Below are 22,040 nucleotides of genomic sequence, written 5' to 3'. Positions count from 1 at the left end.
CTGAAATAAAGAAAATCACACTTACGTCAAATTGAGCAGGAACAGGTTTTTTGGATGGGAGAGCTCGAACTGTTGTCCACTTTTTCCTTTCAACAGAGCTAACCAGAACCACTCGTCTGTCTTTAGACCAGCTGGTGAACGAAAAAAGGTATAGCTGGATGCATTTTATATACTTAAAAAAACAACACAAGGTAGAGATGCTGAAAAAGCTCGACTTAAAACAAATGAATGCTGATGAAGTTCTATAATCTAACCTAACCTAATCTAGTATAATATAATGTAATATAATATAATATATGTATTTTGGGGGGATTATTTGTTTTATACAGATACTAAATCATCTGAGTCTGTCTTTGTGCTGGTACCTTGGCTGATTTAGGCCTGTCATAATAAATATGACACTAAACAAACAGCAGGTGGTGGCAACTGCCATTTTTTTCAGACATCTGTCCATTAGATTAATTTGGAAACAATGTAACATTTGGTTTCATGAATGAATCAACAATGTAACTGACTAACAATTTATTTAAAATAATGATAATAATAATAATAATGATGATGATGATGATGATGATTCACAGAGCTACAAAACAATGCAGAACAAATGTTCAGTTCTGGCTTTGATGCAACAGAATAGAGTAAACATTGTGTCTAAAAGGTTAAATTAACTTCCGGTTTGTTTAACTATTTATCCACATTTAAAATGCGTCTGCTTTTATTACTTGAATTATAGAGTCATTCTACATATTTGTGTAAAATTAAACTTGAGTTTTATTTATTTAGGTGTGTGTTACAAAGTAAGTGCACACAGTAAATACAAAAAAAAAAAAAAATTGTAATCTATTAAGGATAAACATCAATTAAAATACACTAGTATTAAAAGCAGTAGAAATATATGAATAAAATTGGTTTTCAAATTAGTTTAAGTAAAATTTAAACAAATGGAAAGTAGACAACAATAGATGGAAAATAAAATAGGTAAATAATGGTGTGAATAAACAAATAAATGGATAATATACAATAAATGAATGTATACATATGAATAAATATACATATTTTTAACATAATACTAATTTAGACATATTTATAATGCATCTTTACTAAGGATGCACAATATATTGACGACCATATTGTTATTGTCCAATAAATGCTATCGTCACAAGTCCAATATCAAAATCTTTAAGCCGATAGATTACATAATTGTTTAGAACTGCCTGCCTCTAGCAAGCATGGGTTGAATTTGTTCAACCCATATAATAACAGAAATCTATAACAGAGCTTTCTTCACATCATTTATTTCTTCAAAGTCCGTCCTTTCTTTGTGTGGTATTGTTTGTGTCATTAATAACTCAGTAAGTAACCATATTCCATATCATTGTTGATATGTTTGCTAGAGTTTCATTGTGTATTTTGATTTAAATCGCCTCAGGAAAAAATATTACATGCGTAAACATAATAGCAGCAATGCACACGTGCTAAACAACAAGTTGAGTTGATTGTAATCTAATATGATTATTTGTTATCATCAACGCGTTGCTTGCCATGTGTTGTTGGCATAAGATTGTATTCAGTTTGATCGGCATATCCATATTGATTATAATGAGTGCACGTGATTTGTCACACCAAAAATCCATATCAATGCATCCCTAATCTTCACTGTTTATACTGGATTTTATACAATAAATGATTTAATGTCTTTCGCATTTTAGGATTGGTCATGTGGCATCTAAAAGAAAGAGGTTAATTACAGCAATTAAAGGTAATTTAGCCTTTATTTTACAATTCTATATATAACCTACTGAAAAACAAAAAGAAGAAAATAATGTCCATTATTTCACTAGAACTTGAATGCATGTGAGGATTCACCTTCAGTTCACTCTCATTAGACAGAAAGCAGTAGTAGATTAAACATTTCTCCTTTTGAATTCCAAGAAAGAAAGTCATGTGGGTTTGATACAAAATTAGAGTAAATGATACAGCCTCTATTTTGGGATGAATATATGAGCTGGACTTACGGATGTCTGGCCTTGGCACTGCAGTACTTCTTGTTTTTGTCCGGCTCGCTGACTTGACCGTTCCTCCAACACTGAGCACATACAAACTGCATCTTCAGATTGACTGGGCCAAACCTGCGCATGGTAGGTGCAAACTCCTGTGGGATCCACACAAGAAAACACATAAGAAATCTCTTGGAAACAGGGCCGCATTTACTCTAAAATGATCAACAAATCTTAATCCGGTGTCTTAACATGTAGAGTTATGTCAACCAGCTTACATCACACATTTTAAGAGTGATTTGTATCGGCTGATCTATGTATATTGACTGGATTGCTCATCAATCCTAAACTGGTGAGAGAGCTCGAATCACCATCTTACCATTTCCTACAGACAGAGGGCTCAAATGGCAGCTCCATTTTTAAAAACAATGACCCACTGTGCCACCAAAAATTGTGGCAAGATGTTCCCTAAAAGATATGACAAATCTAATCGCTGGTTAAATTCAAGTGGTTTTAGGCCCTGTCCACCCGAACACGGGTATTTCCAAAATCAGTTTTTCTTTCTGAAACTTTCTGAAAACTCTGGTAAAGGTGAAAATTTTTACAAAACTGCAGGTACAATGTGGTCGTGTGGACACTACAATCTTGCCTCAAGATGTCAGTGTGCACGCTGCTTTCCTTTCTGACGGCTGGGTTTACACCATACACAGATGATGTGATTGAGGCAAATTTTGCACATTTGTGGCAAACCAAACGCGTCATATATTCTGCATCGTTTACATCATGTGATGGTAATCCGCCTCTGTTCACATGTTTGCATTGACTTGTATGTAAAGTGCCCGCCCAAATGCTTGATTCCGCATTTGGTGTGAACCCAGCAAACAAGGTTTTTATCTGAGCTTGTTTGTTTGATGCGCGTTTAACATGCATTTTTATGTGGAAAAAGACTGGGGGGGAGAAAAAAAAAAAAAAAAAAAACTAATGCAAGGAAAAAAAAAATACCCGTGTACATGTGGCAATAGATTGTGGGTAAATTCAGGGCTGCACATTGTATTATTTCAGCATTGATATCACATTCATTCCTTCGCAATAATCACATCGCAGGATCTGTAATGTTGAGTCATTTTGATGCATTTGGAAGCTTGTGACTCTATGTGGATTTTAAAGGCATTCAGGCCTAAGAAACTGTACAGTTTGTAACTTTAATAATGATTCGTGGCATTATTAATGCATTGAAGACTTTGCAATATGTTACATTGGACTATTCTCAAAACTTCTCGAAAAAGCATAAAACACAGTTCATTTCCTTTGCATCTTTTACTTTAATGGCATTCCTATAAGCTTGTAGATTGTTTATTATATTTTATGCATGATTTGCTCCACTACAGAATCCACCCCAATCCATCTAAAATGAATCTCTATTTAAATGTCTATTTAGAAAGAAATTCTCAATTCATCTGGTGTAATAACGCTCATATAGGAATATAAAAAAAACGCAGAAAAACAAAATAACTCTGTGTTCGATTTTTCCAATATTGTGCAGCCCTAGTTAAATTAGTATTTGTTTTTATACAAGATAAGTGCTGCCCAATTTACAATACAATTCTTTAAAATTAAGAGGTATAATAGTGTAAATAACCATATGCAAAGACTTTTGAAAGAGCACAATAAATTGTTATTGTTCACTTGCATTTTAATGTTAATTGGTGTGCTGTAACTGCAGATAGTAAGCAAGGCTTGCTTTTTCATTCATTTTTATGTAGATCATAAACTAAAATAATGCATTACAGCTACCTGCTGGTAGACAAGATCAGAGACATCCTATTTACATTTATTTTAAAATTTCATTTTTGTTTGAACTAAGCCTTTAAACCATGAAATATAAATGTGACCATTTAGCCAACATTCTCTTATTAAAAATCATACAATGTCCTATCAAAGCAATAGAACGTCATTACATCAGTAATGATCACAGTTGGATAGACTAATATGGTGGTGCAGTGACTTTGCTTTAAGACATTATCAATTCTCTAAAATAAATCTGATGTCTGGATGCAGGTTACATATTCAGCAAAACAACTCAAGGTAGAGATATTGCAAAAACCTGACCTAAAACAAATGAAAAAAAGATTAATTTTCAAGGGATGCTGATCAAGTTCTACACACTTTTGCTTTCTGCACCATCTTAAAGATTTAAAGATAAATACTTTAGCTTGACTTTATCCATAACCAGGTCTAGAAAATATGATCATATAACCCCAATTTTATCCTCCCTACACTGGCTGCCTGTTAAGTTTCGTATTGAATTTAAAATATTACTTCTCACCTATAAAGCTCTAAATAGCTCCTGTTTATCTAACCAACCTTCTGTCTCGCTACAAACCAACTCGCTCTTTAAGATCTCAAAATTCAGGGCTTCTGGTAGTACCTAAAATAGCAAAATCAAGTAAAGGAGGTCGAGCCTTCTCTTTCATGGCTCCTACACTCTGGAATAGCCTTCCTGATAACGTCCAAGGCTCAGACACACTCTCCCAGTTCAAAACTAGATTAAAGACCTATCTGTTTAGTAAAGCATACACTCAATGCATCACCTAGCGGGTTCCACACTGGCTTCTGCATCTTGCTTAAATACACTATGAACAGCAGCTACGCTAATTATTCTCTTTATTCTCTATTTTCACCTGGGGATACTCATCCCGAGGTCCTCAGATTATGCGGAGTCACTGATTGGATCCAAGACCAGCGACGTGATGATCCCAAGGATTCCATATCCGGGACCAGGCCATATCCTGAGCTGCTGCTGCGCTGATGGTCGTGGGGAGTGGAGAACATGAGTCTGATTCCACCGACGATCCAGGGACAGACGAGTCTTTGCTGAGGCCATCTTCCAGCCTAAACCACGACGAATGAAGCTCTGCACAAGACTTTTGGCCAGCGGAGAAATTAAAATGGTCGTGCCCAACTGAGTCTGGTTCTCTCAAGGTTTTTTTTCTTCACTCCTATCAGGTGAAGTTTTTTTTTCCTCTCCGCTGTCGCCACTGCCTCGCATGGTTCAGGATTGGTAGAGCTACGCATCGATGAATTGGCTCTTCAGTGTTTGAACTCTCAGTAATGATTAAATCACACTGAACTGAGCTGAACTGAACTGAACTTAAACACTAAAACCTGAACCACACTGTTCCAGTTACTATGACCATTTATGTGAAGCTGCTTTGACACAATCTACATTGTAAAAGCGCTATACAAATAAAGCTGAATTGAATTGAATAACTGGGCATCTCGCAACTACTTTGAATTGTTTTGCACTACTTTGGTTAAACCACAAGCTTGGCAAAAAATAAATAAAAAAAATAAAAGTAATTTACTCTCTTCACTTGATCAAAATAAAAGATATGTTGAAGAAACCCATAACCACTACCTTACATAGTATTTGTTTCTCCTTCTATGGAAGTCAATAGTTAACCATTTCAGCTTTCTTCAAAATATCTTCTTTTTTGTGTTTAGCAGAATAAAGAAACTCATAAATATTTGAAACTGCTTGAGGGTGAATAAATAGTAGAAATAGACATGCATGGTTGAACTCTCCCTTTAGACCATGTAAAGTAAATGTTTGTAAAGCAGTAAGTATACTAATGGAACCTCACCTGTGAATAAACAGCAGCATTCATATTCCAATATCTCTGCGACTCCAGAACAATACCTTCATGTGAAATGCCTGAAACAGACCACAACATCAGTGAGTGCGTCAGCCTTCATCGCTCCAGATGCTTCCAGATAATCTGTTCGATTGCTCACCTTGTTCACTCTTCATCATCCACACTTTGAGCTCAATGAGGCTGTGGGCATAAAAGCAGGAATCCTCTCGCTGACAACCGTATCGCACCTCATGCCGACACAGATCCATCTGGCAAAAAGGGTTGTATGGACGAATTTTGGAATACCTGACCGTTTTATCCCTTATATAGTGTACAAGGCACCTGGAGGAAGAGGAAAAAAAGTTTTAAATTTATATTACTAAAAAAAAAGACCTCAACAAGAACTGTACAACATATTAGACTAAAAAAATCCAATTGAAATATATTGCATATATTTGCTGTGAAATTCTTTAAAATACAAATATTTCAATGCTAAAAACAAAATACATTTGATTAAAGTAAATGTATACAAATTTTGTTTAAAGTGCAGAAGAGATTTGTTGTACTATAACATTAATATTACCATTCTTATTGTTGATATAAGTATAATAATAAGACATCTAAATGCAAAAACTGCAGACATGGCTGTTATATTAAGCACAAAAAAAAAAAAAAGTTTGAGAGGACATAATAGGCCTGCACAATTAATCGATTTTAAACTGAACTTACGTTTGAAAAAGTGAGATTTTCAAAACTGCAAAAGCTGCGATTATTTAGAGTGTTACTATGGCGAAAAAATTTCTTTGAGCAGGCAAAATTAAATTTACAGTTTATATATCTGACTGCTTATACTGAAGGACAAAATTGTATAACAAATAATATATGAATATGTAAAAAAAAAAAATAATAATAATAATAAAGTACCAATGTAAATATTTTAAAGGTTTTATTTATCTATATAGAAGACTTTATATATCATTTATTTGACTAATTTAAAATACTGTTGTTTTTGTTGTGTATACCGTTTTATTGTTATTTTCTTAATTTGTTATGACAACTGTCAACTTAATTGGAAAAAACGGTTTTAAATAAACAAGCATGGTTTAGCGTACTTCGTGATTCTGCTTGGTCTTTCTTCGGTGCTATTAAAACCAGCACAAACCTGCAGCTCTTTTATGAAATTATAGTAAATCACATTTTAAATAGCAAATTGCAATTTTAATCAGATTATAATCTTGCATTTTTTTCAGAAAACAAACAAAATTTTACAAAACTACATTTTAATCGGACATAAAAATAGTAAATCCAGAAAAATATATATAAATATTTTTTTTTCTATAGCTGTATTAACATTATCAATGTAATGGACTGTAAATCAGTGCTGATTTGCTGGAAATGCAGTTTAATATTGAGGTTTAAAATAGGTGCACCATTAAAACACCTTCGCCATGCAAACACTCTCAACCAAGATGCGGTTGTGAAACTGGCCTACTGACGCAGTTCAGAAAACTTCACAGTCTAATTAAAACAATGCTGATTCATTTTTACCAACCAAATATATTTGAACTTAGAAACAGCCATGACTTGGCCTCATTTAATCCCCACTACCAGAAAAAAAAAACAATCAAGTCAGACTAACTGCATGGCATTTAGAGTCTGGACAAGTCTCCACAAGAAGAGATGCTTACTTCTTTTCCTCAAACGCATGCTTTGTCACTGGGTGAGAGCATAGGCTGGGGTTGTCCTTATTGGTTTTGCTGATTATTCTAGGCTTGTGATCAAAGCACACCTACAGAGAGGTCACACATGTTAGGTATTTGTACAAGTTTAAACCGATGCAAATTTCAGCAATGACGGAAAAACAAACAGTGAAACTGAAAATCCCGTCCATTCAAAACCAGTCAATCCGGTTCAATGATGAAATGACAGGGAGTGTTTAAAAAAAACTGAAAAGGATTGAACTCATTATCAACATGACTCATTTAGGCTGGTTGACACTGGATTAGTAAGTAATTCAATCTATATTAAGCAACGCATTCAAAACAGCCATTACCTCACAGAGGAACAGAAATATCCCATGATGCTCCTGTAGGATTTTGGCCACAGTCAAATTAATCTTAGGTCTAGATCCATAAGGATCGCACAGACTGTCCCGGCAGATGAAGCCTTTGCGCTCAAGCATCCACACATCAATTTCCTCTTGGCAATAAGCAAAGGTACAGTGGCCAAGATACCGGCATTCCTGTCCTATCGCCACATCTATAAGAGCAATAATTGAAGAGTTTTAGCAACTAGTAAAGCAGCAGAAACAAACCCCGGAAAGATCACACCCTGATTACCTTTGCAAATATAATAAGGCCCCATGTACTGGTTTTTAGGTCTAGGCCGAATAAGTTTCCACGTCTGAAGTTCCACATGTTTGGTTCTTCCCAAAAGCAAATCTTTTTTGCATTTGTGGTCCTCTGGAAGGTAAGCGTAATCCAGCACACCCGGGCCTGTGAACACAGTCATAAAAGAAACCTCATTGTTTGCATCTTTTAAAAAGGTCATGCGCTGCATTGGCTGCTTAGCAACTATCCTGCATGACTGATGCTCACCGGTTTTAATGTAGCATGAAGAACAGGCTTGTTTAAAATCATGGGTATCAGCAAGTGGGTTCTTAGCGAGGTCTAGCTGCGGTGGATATTCCTGGGCGTACGTCCCATCAGATGTGCAGTAACCCATGCCGATGGGTGGAATGGTTGGCACTGACATGTCGCTATTGCTCATCTGAAAAAGCAAATAACTGAGATTAAGCAAAGAGATGAAAGAGATTTTATGAATAACCATAAAACAATATTGAAATAAATTAAATCTTACCGATAGAAAATGATGCTGGCTAAAAGCTTTATCTGGTCCATAATGATCAAATAAACAAAAAACAGAAAAGGAAATTCAGAAATTATGAAGGAAACTAAAAACAAAAACAAAAGTCACTGACAAAAGGGTTCAAAATTAACACTTTTGTGATGTGAAGACGCCAAATTGAGGTAAATTTTAGATTAGGTTCAATTCAACTGCACTTTACAAAGACTGCCAATTATAAAACATGATTAGTTTGACGAAGTGGCTTAATGACTCATGCCAGTTATCACAATTTCTCAAGGAGTGGCACTCAATAAATCTATTGTGAAAGTGTGCTGCAGTGATGATGCATTTTATAGGACTATAAACATATGCATCACCTCGGGTCTCTCAAACACAGACACACAATATGAGATTTCCATATCCTTTTGGATTTTAGCAGAAAATAAAGCTCTGTAATGTTTATAAAATATAAAATGATATGCACTGCAGTAGTGTTTTAATCAATGCAGGCCTAGAACTTCTTTAGTCTATGCCATTTGAATTGATTCATAGGGTGTACTCACACTAAGTAGTTGCCTTGAACTGGGCCAAAGCACACTTGCCCCCCCTCCAGTCTCACCCGACAGCCCGCACTCACATTACATTTAGGCCTGGGCACGCTTACGTCATCGATGATGCGTTGTTCAGTAAGCGCTCTCGCTCAGCACAGTGGAGATTTCTTATAGTTATATCGTTTAAGTCGCTTGATATGCAGTGACACACAGTCAAATATTACGTCGAACAGATCAGCCGCTTTTGACGTTCATAAACAATCATAAAGTCCTCGTGCTGCAGGAATTAGAAGGTTTGCTGAAGGTGCAGCTGTGGTGCAGTGAGGGGTTTGCGTCTTTAATAATTTACGACAGTTTGCATTCATTAAACAGTAAGAATGATTAATAAATCCGTATCAAACAGTCCCTTAAAAGTAACATCTCGCTTCAAGTTTCAGGCTTAGGCACGTTTTGCTCTCACACACAAGCGTACCACACTCAAGCACACCTCTTCCTACCGGGCCAGGGCCAGCCAAGTGAACCGTGCCTGGGCCCGATTCATAGCACTCACACTTCTCAAACGAGCTGGGAAACAGGCCTGGGAACGGTTCGGATAGCATAGTGTGAGTAGGCCCATAGATAAAACTCAACAAGACTAGTTTGCTTTTGACACTTTCCATTAAAAGTCTCATATTTCAAGTTGTCCATTTTAATTAGGAAGTTTAAGTCATTTTGTGGACTCTGATGCTGTACAGAAACCACAGATCAAATGACAGCATAGCAAGTGGACAAGATTATTCCTTCCTCTTCGCTACTAGTAAATATGAATAAACATTTCTCTCAAGTTTGTGAAATTGCTCAGCGTTTCAAATGGTGGAAGATATCAGTTAAATATCTTGCAAGCAATGTAATGTAGAAGTGCATTTGCATTCAGTGTCCATGGTCTGCAAGAGAAATTAGCTGAAGACAAGTGTTTCACTAAACACTTGCACTATATAAGCTAAGAAATCCATTGTATCTTACTTGGATTTTAACCTGTTGGTAATATGCTGAATATAAATAATTGCATCTTGAAAACTAATTACAAAAGTCACTGTGAACATTACAGCCAAAAAAAAAAAAAAAAAAAAACAACAACAGTAAAAACAACTTTAGAGTTTTAGACACTAATTATAAAAGCATTTTGAACTTCAGACATTAATGTAAATGTTTTTTTTTCTCATATGAAACTGCAAGTTCAAAACCTTTTCCTGCATATTTTCTTCAATATAATTTAGCCAAATTAACTAGGTGTATATATTCTGAAGTGAAAAGCATTTGACATACTCTAAACGACAACAAATTTCAGAGTTTGCAGTGGAATAGTGTCAAACTACACAATTTCAAACACAATGAGGCTGTAAAAGTGAACTGAGTTCAAGTGACTAGTTGATGTCATTGACAACTTCTGTATTTCCAATGCTATTTGTAATTACAAGACATGCAAAAGATTTAATCCTATGACAAGAGAGAAAATGCTGATGTATTTTAAGTCATTAAATAAACAGTGAAAATATTCTGAGCTTGTGATCACCACAGACCTTATTTTTAGCAAGAAGCCTTTATATTTTTAGCAAAATAATGTCTATTGACTTCTGGACATCGGAACAAGACGTGCTAAAACGCTAACTCATTCCTAAATTATGCTATTTAACACATTATAACTGCTGCAATAAACATGTCAAATTCAGTTATCCATTGGCCATCTAGGAATGGTGTTAAAAAATAAATTAAATCATCTTGTGCATCATCAGGACATACGAACAGCTTAAATTTAAACTCTCAGAAAATTTAATTGTGTTTATCTTTCACAACTGAGAATGGGCTTTAAATATGCATCAACTCAACATGACTTTTCAAAACTCTAACTTTTTAATGTCATGATAGCCAGGCCATTGTTGTGGTGTATTAAGTTACATTTCATGGTTTCCGCTACATTCATTCCTCCATGGCGGGGCACCACACCAAAATTCATCCTGCCACGGCCACATTACAACTTCTCATTCAAAACATTCAGTAGTAGTTGTTTTTTAATAGCGGGTTATAATCGCACCAAAACATATTATAAGGTAAGTGAATTTTCTGTAATCGTAGTAGTGCTGTGCATTATGTTTAACCCTTTAAGGTGACATGCTGACAGTCTGACAAGTGCATGAAGCTAGCAAACACAATGTAACTTACAGTTAAGATGAACAAAGTTTCTAAAATTGTACTTTATTTATAGATAAAGGTTATGGCTCTGCATATAATGGTTTTATCTTGATGGAGTTTATGGCTGTTTCACTTTACTTCAGGATGCATTAATGCCGCTCTGTAGGTCTACTGGAGACATTCATAAATATTCCTAGCAAATCTAATAAATGTTGGAGACATACTTGTTACATAAACGCATAAGTCACACTTTAGCATTGTTTATTTGAGAGCGCACAAGAAAATCTGCACTTGAGCAGTTTGAGGGTATGCAAGACGTTTTGTGCACAAACTGAGGAAGTCGGTGCACAAGCAGAGAGATTTGCATGCTTGTATTACATAAATGCGATCTCTACTAGTAAAACTGCGCTCACAACATCCGTCATTGAAATAACGCCACAGGTAGTTGGTAGATCTGTGTAAAAGGCCTGCTGCCACCGCTGTAAAAAATCCTAGAGGAAAAAATGCATTTATTACATTATTACATATATAATTACATGCGAGTCTATTACTGGTGTAAATCTATGATTGTAGATGCAGTGTACATGCTCTTGAGCATCCTCAGAACATTCCAATGGTGTGGATGTCTTATGTGCATCAGCTCGAAGAAAAAGCCATGAACATTCTATATAGGTAGTTGACATAAAAGAAATGCTTTTAAGTGAATCCAATGTTGAATTTAAAAATTTTAAAAACATTTATGTAGATTGACGCCTGATGTTTGGCAAGAAAAATATAAGGGGTCATTAGCTTAATCAGTTGTACACTGACAATTCTGGTGTGAGACAGTCAAATAGAAAAATATGTATAAATACAATAATATAGAAATAGTGTGAGGTCGATTTATCTTCACTGCTGGACACTTATCTTAATATAGTGCCATTTATTTCATATAAAATTATGAACAATGTGTTTTTGTTCTCCGGGACTTGGACTTATTGAACATTTGCAAAAAGAGGTGTCACACCAAAGGTCAACAAAATGTAATGTTTTAGTGGTTTCAACAAGCCCTTCTTCAGTCACATGATCTTGATTGGAATTAGAGGTCTGCATTCCCGTGGCTGTCCCGCGGGCGCCGCAGGACCCGACCAGATTTCTACGGCGCGGGTATAAATTTCTGAATAAATCACGGGAGCAGTCGGTAACGGGTTTAATTTGGGACGGGAGCGGGCTGTCTAGCAATATCGCTCCCGACTCCCGAGTGAGCACGCGTATGTATGTGTGTGTGTAAATGAAATAGCGCGATGCTGTGTTTAGCTTGTTTGTTGCAGTGTATGTATATGTATGTATGTATGCATGTATGCGCACGCGCGAATGAGAGGTGTGTGTGTGTGTGTGTGTGTGTGTGTGTGTGTGTGTGTGTGTGTGTGTGTGTGTGTTAGTGGGCGAAAGAGAGAAAGCTTTGTCTGTGTGTGTGTGTGCTTGGTGCTGTGCGTGTTTATATAGACAGCTTGTTATAGGCTGTCTGGACTGTATAACTGGGTGATTTTCGGTTTTGTTCTCCCCCCGCTCTTTAGCGGGATCAGGCGCGGCGGATAGAAAACGGGGCGGGTAGGGCAGCGGGACAACAAGTGCTTAATATAAGCGGGAGCGGTCGGGTTCGGGCTAAAACCTGGCGGGTGCGGGCGGGATTCAAAATTTAGTCCCGCGCAGATCTCTAATTGGAATGCTCTGAAAGTGGAAATCAGTGTAAATGCCAGCTTTTACATTAGCATATAGTGTCACTCAAGAGGACATGGTGACAAAATATATCAAATTCATGTTTTTAGAAATAATACAATAATAATTGCATTTCAATAAATAGCCACTTGAAAATTTGTTTCAAGGTATTTATTAATAATTTTACAACTTCCTTTTTAATTAACTGCAGTTGTAATATTGAATGATTTCTCTCCTGCATTTGCCTGTGAGTGCAAGCCATTAATTTTGAACCCCTTTTTTCTTTGTTACAAGACAGTAAAAAAAAAAAGAAACACACCTGTCTGAGTCTCTGAGAGTGACAAACTATCCAACGAATCCAGTGGTGAAGAAAATGTGTCCAGACCAAGAGAATACGATGAAATTGGTTTGTGATACGGTGCAGGTAAATTTACTGTGCAGTGCGAATCCATGCCCAAAAATGGATGGCTCAGATGAGAAGGCATGAGCAAAGGACTCTGTATTGAACTACTGACAGAAATACTGGTAGGTAAAGGAATAGGTCCGTCAACTGTGGGAATATCCTGAGTGGAGAAAACAAATTGTAAATAAGCATGATGTATATACAATCCATGCAGTTTTAAATATGCACTTATAGCTTACCAAATTAGCCTCAGGAGGACTTGCTCGGTCCAATAGTTCATCCAGATCATCCCCAATAATATCGGTATCAAAGTCCAAGTGAGTATTTTGTACTGCATAAGAGTCATTGGGCCTGGTTCCATTGACCAATGGCATATGTAAAGGCATGGGAACAGGCTCTGGTTTATGTGTCTCTATTGGGATGACTGGTGGTGAAATGAGACCAACCAGAGGCTTGGACTCTACTTCTTCCTTCTCACTTACAGCTGAAGACACTGGCATGCTGACGGGTAGTGGGCCGCTCATACCATGAATATACTGGCCCACTTCTGTGGACACAAAGAGGCATTAATGAGCTAAACGCTTCAAGCAGCAAACTTATCAGGTACAATTTTGGTGTTCATAAGATCGTGGCTGCATTGATTTGATCAAAAGTACAGCAAAATAATATTTGAATTATAAAACCACATAAAAAAAAAATATTTATTTTCTATCTCTTATTACTTGAGTGAGACACAAATCATCAATAAATCAGGACAGCAAAATACAAGGTTTCAGCATAGACATTATGATGAGACTCTAGCAGAAAGTGTAGATTCATTTCAATGTTTAACCATAAGAGAGTGAAAGTTTTTTTTTTTGCATGGAAGACCCGTTACAGTGTAAACATTCCAATTAAGTATCTTAGAGCGTAAATACAGCTCAGTTGTATAATACTATATGACACAATATAATACGATATAATATAATATAAGCGACGCAGTGGCGCAGTAGGTAGTGCTGTCGCCTCACAGCAAGAAGATCGCTGGGTCGAGCCTTGCCTCAGTTGGTATTTCTGTGTGGAGTTTGCATGTTTTCTCTGCGTTCGCGTGGGTTTCCTCCGGGTGCTCCGGTTTCTCTCACAGTCCAAAGACATGCGGTACAGGTGAATTGGGTAGGCTAAATTGTCCGTAGTGTATAAGTGTGTGTGTAGATGTTTCCCAGAGATGGGTTGTGGCTGGAAGGGCATCCTCTGCGTAAAAACGTGCTGGATAAATTGCCGGTTCATTCTGCTTTGGCAACCCCGGATTAATAAAGGGACTAAGCCGACAAGAAAATGAATAATATAATATAATATAATATAATATAATCATGGTTTCCGCTACATTCATTCTGCCATGGCGGGGCGCCACACCAAAATTCATCCCGCCATGGCTACATTACAGCTTCTCATTCACAACATTCAGCCATTGTTGTTGTTTTTTTTTAACAGCGGGTAATAATCGCACCAAAACGCATTAAAAAGTAAGTGAATTATAACAGAGATAATGTAACCGTAGTAGTGCTGTGCGTTATTTGTTTAACCCTTTAAGGTGACGTGCTGACTGACTGACAGGTGCGTAATGCATGAGGCCAGCAAACACGACGTAGCTTTCAGTTAAGATGAACACAGTTTCCATATTTATACTTTATTTATAGATAAAGGTCTGTGGTTCTGCAAACAAAGACTTTATCTTGCGGGAGTTTATAGCCATTTCACTTTTACTTCAGGATGCATTAATGCCGCTCTGTAGGTCTATTGGAGAGATCCATAAATATTCCTAGCAAATCTTATAAATGTTGGAGACATACTACATAAATGCAGTAAATCGCACTTCAGCGGGGTTTATTTGAGAGCGCACAAGAAAATCTGCACTTGAGCAGCGTATATTTGAGGGCGTGCAAGAAGTTTTGTGCATGAGCAGATGAAATCGGCGCGCAAGCGAAGAGATTCGCATGCTCTTATTACATAAATGCGATCTCGAATTGTAATACTGCACTCACGACATTTCTCCATTTATCATCGGTAGTTGGTAAATTTGTGTAAAAGACGTGCCTCCATAGCTGGCAAAAATCCTAGAGGAAACACTGTATAATGGTTTCTGCAGGTTTCTTTAAGTCAAATTTAAGACTTTTTAAGACAATTACGAATGAAATTTTAGACTTATAAAGCTCTAAACACTGAGGTTTTTTTTTTCTTCCTATGGTATTTTGCTGTAAAAATGTCTAACAGCTGTTGTGAATTGTATCTCTTTGCAACAAAAACAAATATATTTAAAAAAAGAAGGATTAATGGTGATTGGGTGTTGGCCCAATTGGGTAGCTTTACTTTACATCGGAAAATTAAGACCTGTTTGAAATTATTTAAGTCCTTTGACACAATATTTAGGTAAATTTAAGACTTTAAGACCTCTCAGAAGCTCTGAATATAATATAATATAATATAATATAATATAATATAATAGCATACTCTGGGTTCATGCTTCACTGTACATAGAATAGATCTAGGCCTATATTTTTAATAAAATGTTTATTGTATTTCTTCTTTTTAATAGGTTATCACTTTCCTAATGCATTAATTTTCTAATGCATTCACTCTAAAAGGCTCCATAGTGAAGTACGGAGCTCTCAACCACTGCAAGACGTATCCATTATGCACATCAAGCATTTAATAAGGAATTGCTTTCATACTGTGGGTGAATGCCTGATTGCACATACACATTAAGATATTTAAAATATGGAGAAGTGAACAGGAAATGTTTGTGGAACAACAGTTTTGTGAGAAAATGCAAACTTTGTGAGAGCATGCAAAAACTGAAATAATTTTCCTTCTACTTCGTTTTTTTTTCCTCCCACCCATTTTTTCCCCACCACCACGTCCCCTATGGGCCTCCGTACATTAAGCCTTTTTTTGGCTTCTTCAGTGGCATGTTACCTACATAGCCAATGTGATTACGCAAAACAAAACTACAAATCATGGGTTCAGAGCCAAAAAAAAACACCAATGTGTACACAGTCCACTGGGGCAGGTGGAGGTGGGTCAATCCATTTAGGATGCAACCAGGCAAATGTGAAACCAAATATGAAGGCACCCTTTACTGCTCTCCAATGTTCATTTGAAAGCCTGTAATCTTCTCAGCCAAGTTTAAATACCATATTTTGGTGCAGTTTCCTCACAACACTTCCCATAACAATCCCATTTTCAGTCAGTAAGGATGAGTTAGTGCTTTTTTGCGACTGTCCAATCTAGGAATGCAGATATGACTTGTTTTGACAGATACTAATAGAGATTAACAAAAACTTCCAGCTGATTCTCATATTGACAGGATCCATTTAGCATTCAACTGTCCAATATTTTAAGAGGCACAAAATATATTCAGTATATTATTTTAGTATTATTATATATTTTAATAATGGTCACTTTAACTTGACTTAACATTATAAATTTATTCAACAAACTTAACATATAAACTAAGCCTTTGCAATATAAATTTTGTAGCTCCAGAAAATTATTGACTCACCAAAGTAAAAAGCAGTCAGTTTTTTCTAATGTCCAATACATTTCAGCTCAAACTAACTATTGGTTTTAAGCATAGTCAACAGCAGCTGCTTTCCCCATGCACATCTGACATTTTGTACTTATTACACTCAGGTCTGATAATTTGTGCAGTTTATATTTATATAAAATTTATATTGTATATTTTATATTATATTTTTTATATTATATTTATATTGTTATATTTAGTTTTTTGCAGGTATTTGATACATTGTGCTCTGAGAAAAATGCTGAACTGTTCAAAAGACGTGCAACTCATAAGTAGTAAATCATCAACATCTGCCTGTCTCATATTATTGCTGATATGCCAACAACTTTAATTTCATTAAAAAATTGGCCGATAAATATCAGCAGCCAATTCATTGGTGAGTCCCAGTTTCAAACACATTCAACTAGAGAAGCGCTAATTTCACAACATTCTTTTTTTAAGTTTTTTTTTTTTTACTTTTATTTGTTAGGACAGTGAATACATAGACATAGACAGGAATAAATGAAGAGAAATGTTCAACAAAGGACCTTGAGCTGGAAACAAAACCCGGGTGGCGTGAGCATATGTCGATGCAATTAACCACTAAGCTATTAATGCCTACTTTTTAAAACATTCTAAAGTCATTATAGTCACTTTTGATCAATTTAACAGACCCTGGCTAAATTAAAGCATTAATTTGTCTCAAAACACTTTTGCTAACCTAAAAAAAAATTTAAACAGAAGAATAAAAAAATACACATTCTTACCACATTCAATATCATCCACAGAGGAAGAGCTTTGTGAATGCTGTTAGGAAATAAAGAAACAGAAAGAATGTCAAAATGTATCATTTTGAACACGCATACAGAAACAAACACACACAGCCAGCAATTTACCTTATCATTAACAGCTCCTGATATACCTGACCCAGGCAAAACATTTAAGGCAGGCTGGGAAAAACAAACAAAAAACACAAGTGAACAGGTCAGATTTAAATAACTGCAGATTATGAGCTTTAAGCATGACATAATTATAAACGATTTATGACACAAATTAAATGCTCTCCTTCAAATTAGCTAGAGACAAAGCGCATCCTAGTTCATTTTAATCACACAGTTACTTTACCTTGCTTCTCACATAAGCCTTACGGATTTTTAATCCCAACATTTTGGCAAGCTCCTGGGTCAATTCAATCACACGAGTATCCTGCAAATGAGCAAAACAGAACATGAAAATGCAAAATGCACATTTTGTTGGGTAATGCAAAAAAAAAAAAAAAACTTGATTAAAGCCAAAAATGCTCTGACCTGAGGCACTGCCATTGAGCATTTAGCAACTGCCTCGTAAGCCTCCTGAAGTCTCCCTATTTCTTTTAGGCAACGAGCCTTGCGGTAAAGTGCTCTGTAGTTGCTCTCATTGAGCTGAAGAGCTTTTTCACAGTCCTCTAGAGCTTGATCGTGCAGCTCCTGCATAAATAATCACAAACACATTACAGTGCATTAATAAAACCAACCGAGACAATTAACACTGCAGCATAAGCAGCTGTCGAATACTGCATGATAATTGCACTTCTTGGGTTTTTATATTATTAACACTAACCTATTTAAAGAAATCGGACCAAAATATAGTTTAACAACAACATTGTGAAATAGAACTGCATAATGTATCATTTCTGCATCAATATCGCAATGTATGATGATTGTGCATTAAGGCTTTTTTTATACTTCTGCGTTAAGCACACGCGTATGGCCTTCACACGTGCAGCCTTCAGGTGGTTGCATAGTCCTCGCTGTGGCTAATGTTAACACTGACGCACAAAAAAATTTAACTACATGTCGCAATGACTGTGATTGGTCAGCTTGGTAGCGGTGACAAGTGTGTGGAGCAGAGAGCCGCGAGCCTGATGGAGCGATTGTTTACATTTCATTCCCGTGGAGGAGCTCCAGATCGAAACTTATTTTATAAATCAGCCTTTAGTCACACTGTTAGTGAAGATCTGCAATGTCATGTTGTGATTAACATAGCATGACCTAATCTAGCATGGTTTTAACAGAATTAAAGACTATAATTTTAAAGTGTTTAACACCTGTGACTAAGATTTCAAGCAATTTTAAACCATTTGGGCACAAGAAATTATAAAGTTTGCCACTTTAACAAAGATGAATTTTGTTTATCTATACAATGAAGTCTATATAGTGTAAATTTAGATTTAATTATTGCAATTTGAAACTCAATTAAGACTGTTAAGACTTTACAGTAGGCTTGGGCAGTAATACGGTAATATGGTATACCGTGGGATCTAAAAATAGCAACGGTGTCAATTTCAATACCGTTATACCGTAAAAAAACAATGCACTTAAATAGAAGACAAGTATTAAATAATAAATTTTATTTATTTAATGCCTACAAATGCGTATGCGTAATTGTCATCAAGGGACAGTGTGGAGGAGAGAGAGAGAGAGAGGGAGAGTGAGATGTAAGGTAAGAGAGAGGTAAGATGGTAAGATCACGCACCAAGAGACCTGCACTTTGACAGTATTTCTGGTTTCGACTGAACGAGAATGGAGATGTGGTAAATACGAACCACAGGTCTGCTTAATTTCCCAATAAAGCGCGGGAGCGGTCGGTAACTCTGGTGTAATTTGAAAGGGAGCGGGCGCGCGGGCTAACAATATCGCTCCTAAGCGAGCGAGCAAGTCCAACGTGGATGCGGATTATGTGTGTGTGTAAATGAAAGAGAGCATGATGCTATGTGTTGCTTGGTGCTGTCTCTGTGTGTGTGTGTGTGTGTGTGTGTGTGTGTGTGTGTGTGTGTGTGTGTGTGTGTGCGTGCGTGCGAATGATAGAGAGCATCCCGCACAGATCTCTAATACGAACAAGACAAACAGGTGACCGTGAACCTAAGGTAGCATATACAGTATTCAGTTTCTGAATGATAGCGGCACAAGCCAACAGTTTGGTGACACTGTTTGAGCTCTTCATCATAATTTTTTTTATTATGCATTGTAATACCGGATACCAAGGTAAAATAGGGAGGAGGTTTGACGATATCAAAATTTGGATACCGCCCAAGCCTACTCCACAGAAATGAAGTACTGTTTATTGAATTGCGATCTTTGTTGTAATTAGGGCTGGACAAAAATGTATAATTACAATATATTTCTTAATTTCGATTGATACGATATAATTCCGTTATCGATATAGACAATATTAAAAACACAGGAAAAAACTGCCAAGAACGCACATAATAGATATCTGTACCTAAAAATCTCTGCAAACTCAATATGTAAAGTCAATAATACCTCCAGGCTCTTATAACATTTTGTTTTTAAAATAAAAACAATACTAAAAATTTATGTTCACTTTTTACTTGTATTTAGCCTTTACAAACAAGAAATGTGAAATAAACTGTCAAAAAACTAAAACCCTCAGGCTCGGCTTATTTATTTATATAAATAATGTATAGATAGTTCAAGGAGGTTAGCTTGACTAACGTGAACAGAAACTTTTAACAGCGTTTTTTTTTTTTTGTATATGCTAAATATTTAACAATTAAAAATATATAAATATCTTACACTTATAACAAAAACATAGAAAAAGAATAATTATAATAATAAAAAAATCAAAAAGAGTATAGGCTACATTAATATTTGCAATAGAAAAAGAGTTGTTTGAGTACATTCAGTTCTTGTTGCTTTTCATCTTAAACATCCTTTAAGGGTTCTATCTGTTTATTTATATTTGTGTATGTAATTACCCAAGTAAATTAAAAGGTTTAACATAAAATAGTTCTTATATATATATATATATATATATATATATTTTTTTTTAGTCTATTTATATCGACTAATATTTTATATTATTTTATATAACACATTTTCATTATTAAACAGATTGAATACCTCTGTTAATCACACTCTTTCGGTTTCATCAGCTTTGCAATAACCAGATTACTGATTAAATGTTTGTGAATTTTATTTGGTAAGTTTGCGTGAGTGCTATATGCCAGTGCTATATGCCAGCCATGCAGCATGTTTCAGTGTGCGTGAGTGTTAATTTGGGTGTTTATGCGAGGATTGAGTTATGTATGCGCGTGTTAATGTGCATGTGTATGTGGATGTACGCAATATGCATGCATCAAATTTATATGTAACATATATGCGCAAGTTTCATACGTTTTGAACATTCAATAGTATAGGTTTATATGAAAGGAATTTATAGGTGTATATGCACAAAGTTTAACGAAGCGAAGTTTAATTTAAATCCAACACGGCGCCTCTAGCCATCTTTTTGCCACATAGCCTTCTCTTCTGACACCGCTGACTTCTATGTCAGGAAGGTGGATGGTGGTGAGGCGACAGGATGGGAAACGTTTATGATGCCTCATCTTCTGTCATTGCTTCTGACTCTAGGTATGTTCAATAGGGTGGAACAGATTTGATGTGTCCTCGATGCTAGTCGGCATCTCTCTCCCGCACATTTAGCAGAGCACCGAAACTATGAGTTTATCGGAACTTAGAAAGCCGAACCATTTCCACACCACTCCATTAGTCTTTCTTCTCTCATCAACTAATTCGTCTGCATTTTTTCTTGTGGAAGCATGTTCATTTACATCTGTATTCAGGGCACACTTTGGGGCAAACTTTCAGCGACGGAGCTAACCAACTGCTGTGCTCAGTGTGCTGAGCGCAGGCAGCGTGTCTGTGATGTCACTTGCGTGATGACATCCATCACGCTCTTTCTGACGGCTGAGCACTGACCGTCACTCAGTGACAAATGATACAACGTATAAGATCTTATAAATATAATAATATAAATATAATAATTCATATATAAAATGAAAATGTAATATATATATATATATATATATATATATATATATATATATATATATATATATATATATATATATATAATGAAAATGTATATCAAAATACCGGAAATGAGTTTAAAACTCATTTCACAGTTATCAAAAAAAAACTATATTGCGATATATATTGATATCTGAATTATTGTCCAACCCTAGTTGTAATGTTTTCATCTGTGCATTATTACTGTGTATATATTTTTTTTGTAATTTTGCATATTTTATGCAGATGTACTCAAGAATTCATGAACCGATTCTGATTTCGCATAAAGACAAAATATCCCAATGTCAGTTTTTTCTCCAATACTGTGCAGTTCTATTGTGAAAGATCT

General features: G+C 35.9%; 1 protein-coding gene across 2 annotated transcripts in view; it reads right to left on the bottom strand.

Annotated features, from left to right (window-relative positions):
- The window catches only part of zc3h7a (zinc finger CCCH-type containing 7A), a 33,956-nt gene that overhangs the window by 9,226 nt on the left and 2,690 nt on the right, over positions 1-22,040 (bottom strand). For both annotated transcript variants that reach the window (XM_073938490.1, NM_213434.1), the window contains 15 exon segments: positions 18,149-18,307; positions 17,967-18,047; positions 17,738-17,791; positions 17,609-17,648; positions 13,540-13,847; positions 13,217-13,460; positions 8,492-8,523; positions 8,230-8,401; positions 7,972-8,127; positions 7,686-7,891; positions 7,321-7,421; positions 5,793-5,974; positions 5,642-5,712; positions 2,016-2,152; positions 26-131 (listed from right to left, as the gene is read on the bottom strand). In XM_073938490.1, coding sequence (XP_073794591.1) covers positions 26-131; positions 2,016-2,152; positions 5,642-5,712; positions 5,793-5,974; positions 7,321-7,421; positions 7,686-7,891; positions 7,972-8,127; positions 8,230-8,401; positions 8,492-8,523; positions 13,217-13,460; positions 13,540-13,847; positions 17,609-17,648; positions 17,738-17,791; positions 17,967-18,047; positions 18,149-18,307 — 2,049 coding nt within the window.

Source organism: Danio rerio, chromosome 3 (genome assembly GCF_049306965.1).
Source record: "Danio rerio strain Tuebingen ecotype United States chromosome 3, GRCz12tu, whole genome shotgun sequence".
Classification (NCBI taxonomy): Eukaryota; Metazoa; Chordata; class Actinopteri; order Cypriniformes; family Danionidae; genus Danio; species Danio rerio.
The sequence above is the reverse complement of the archived record's forward strand: the minus strand, read 5'-3'. Positions and strand labels throughout refer to the sequence as shown.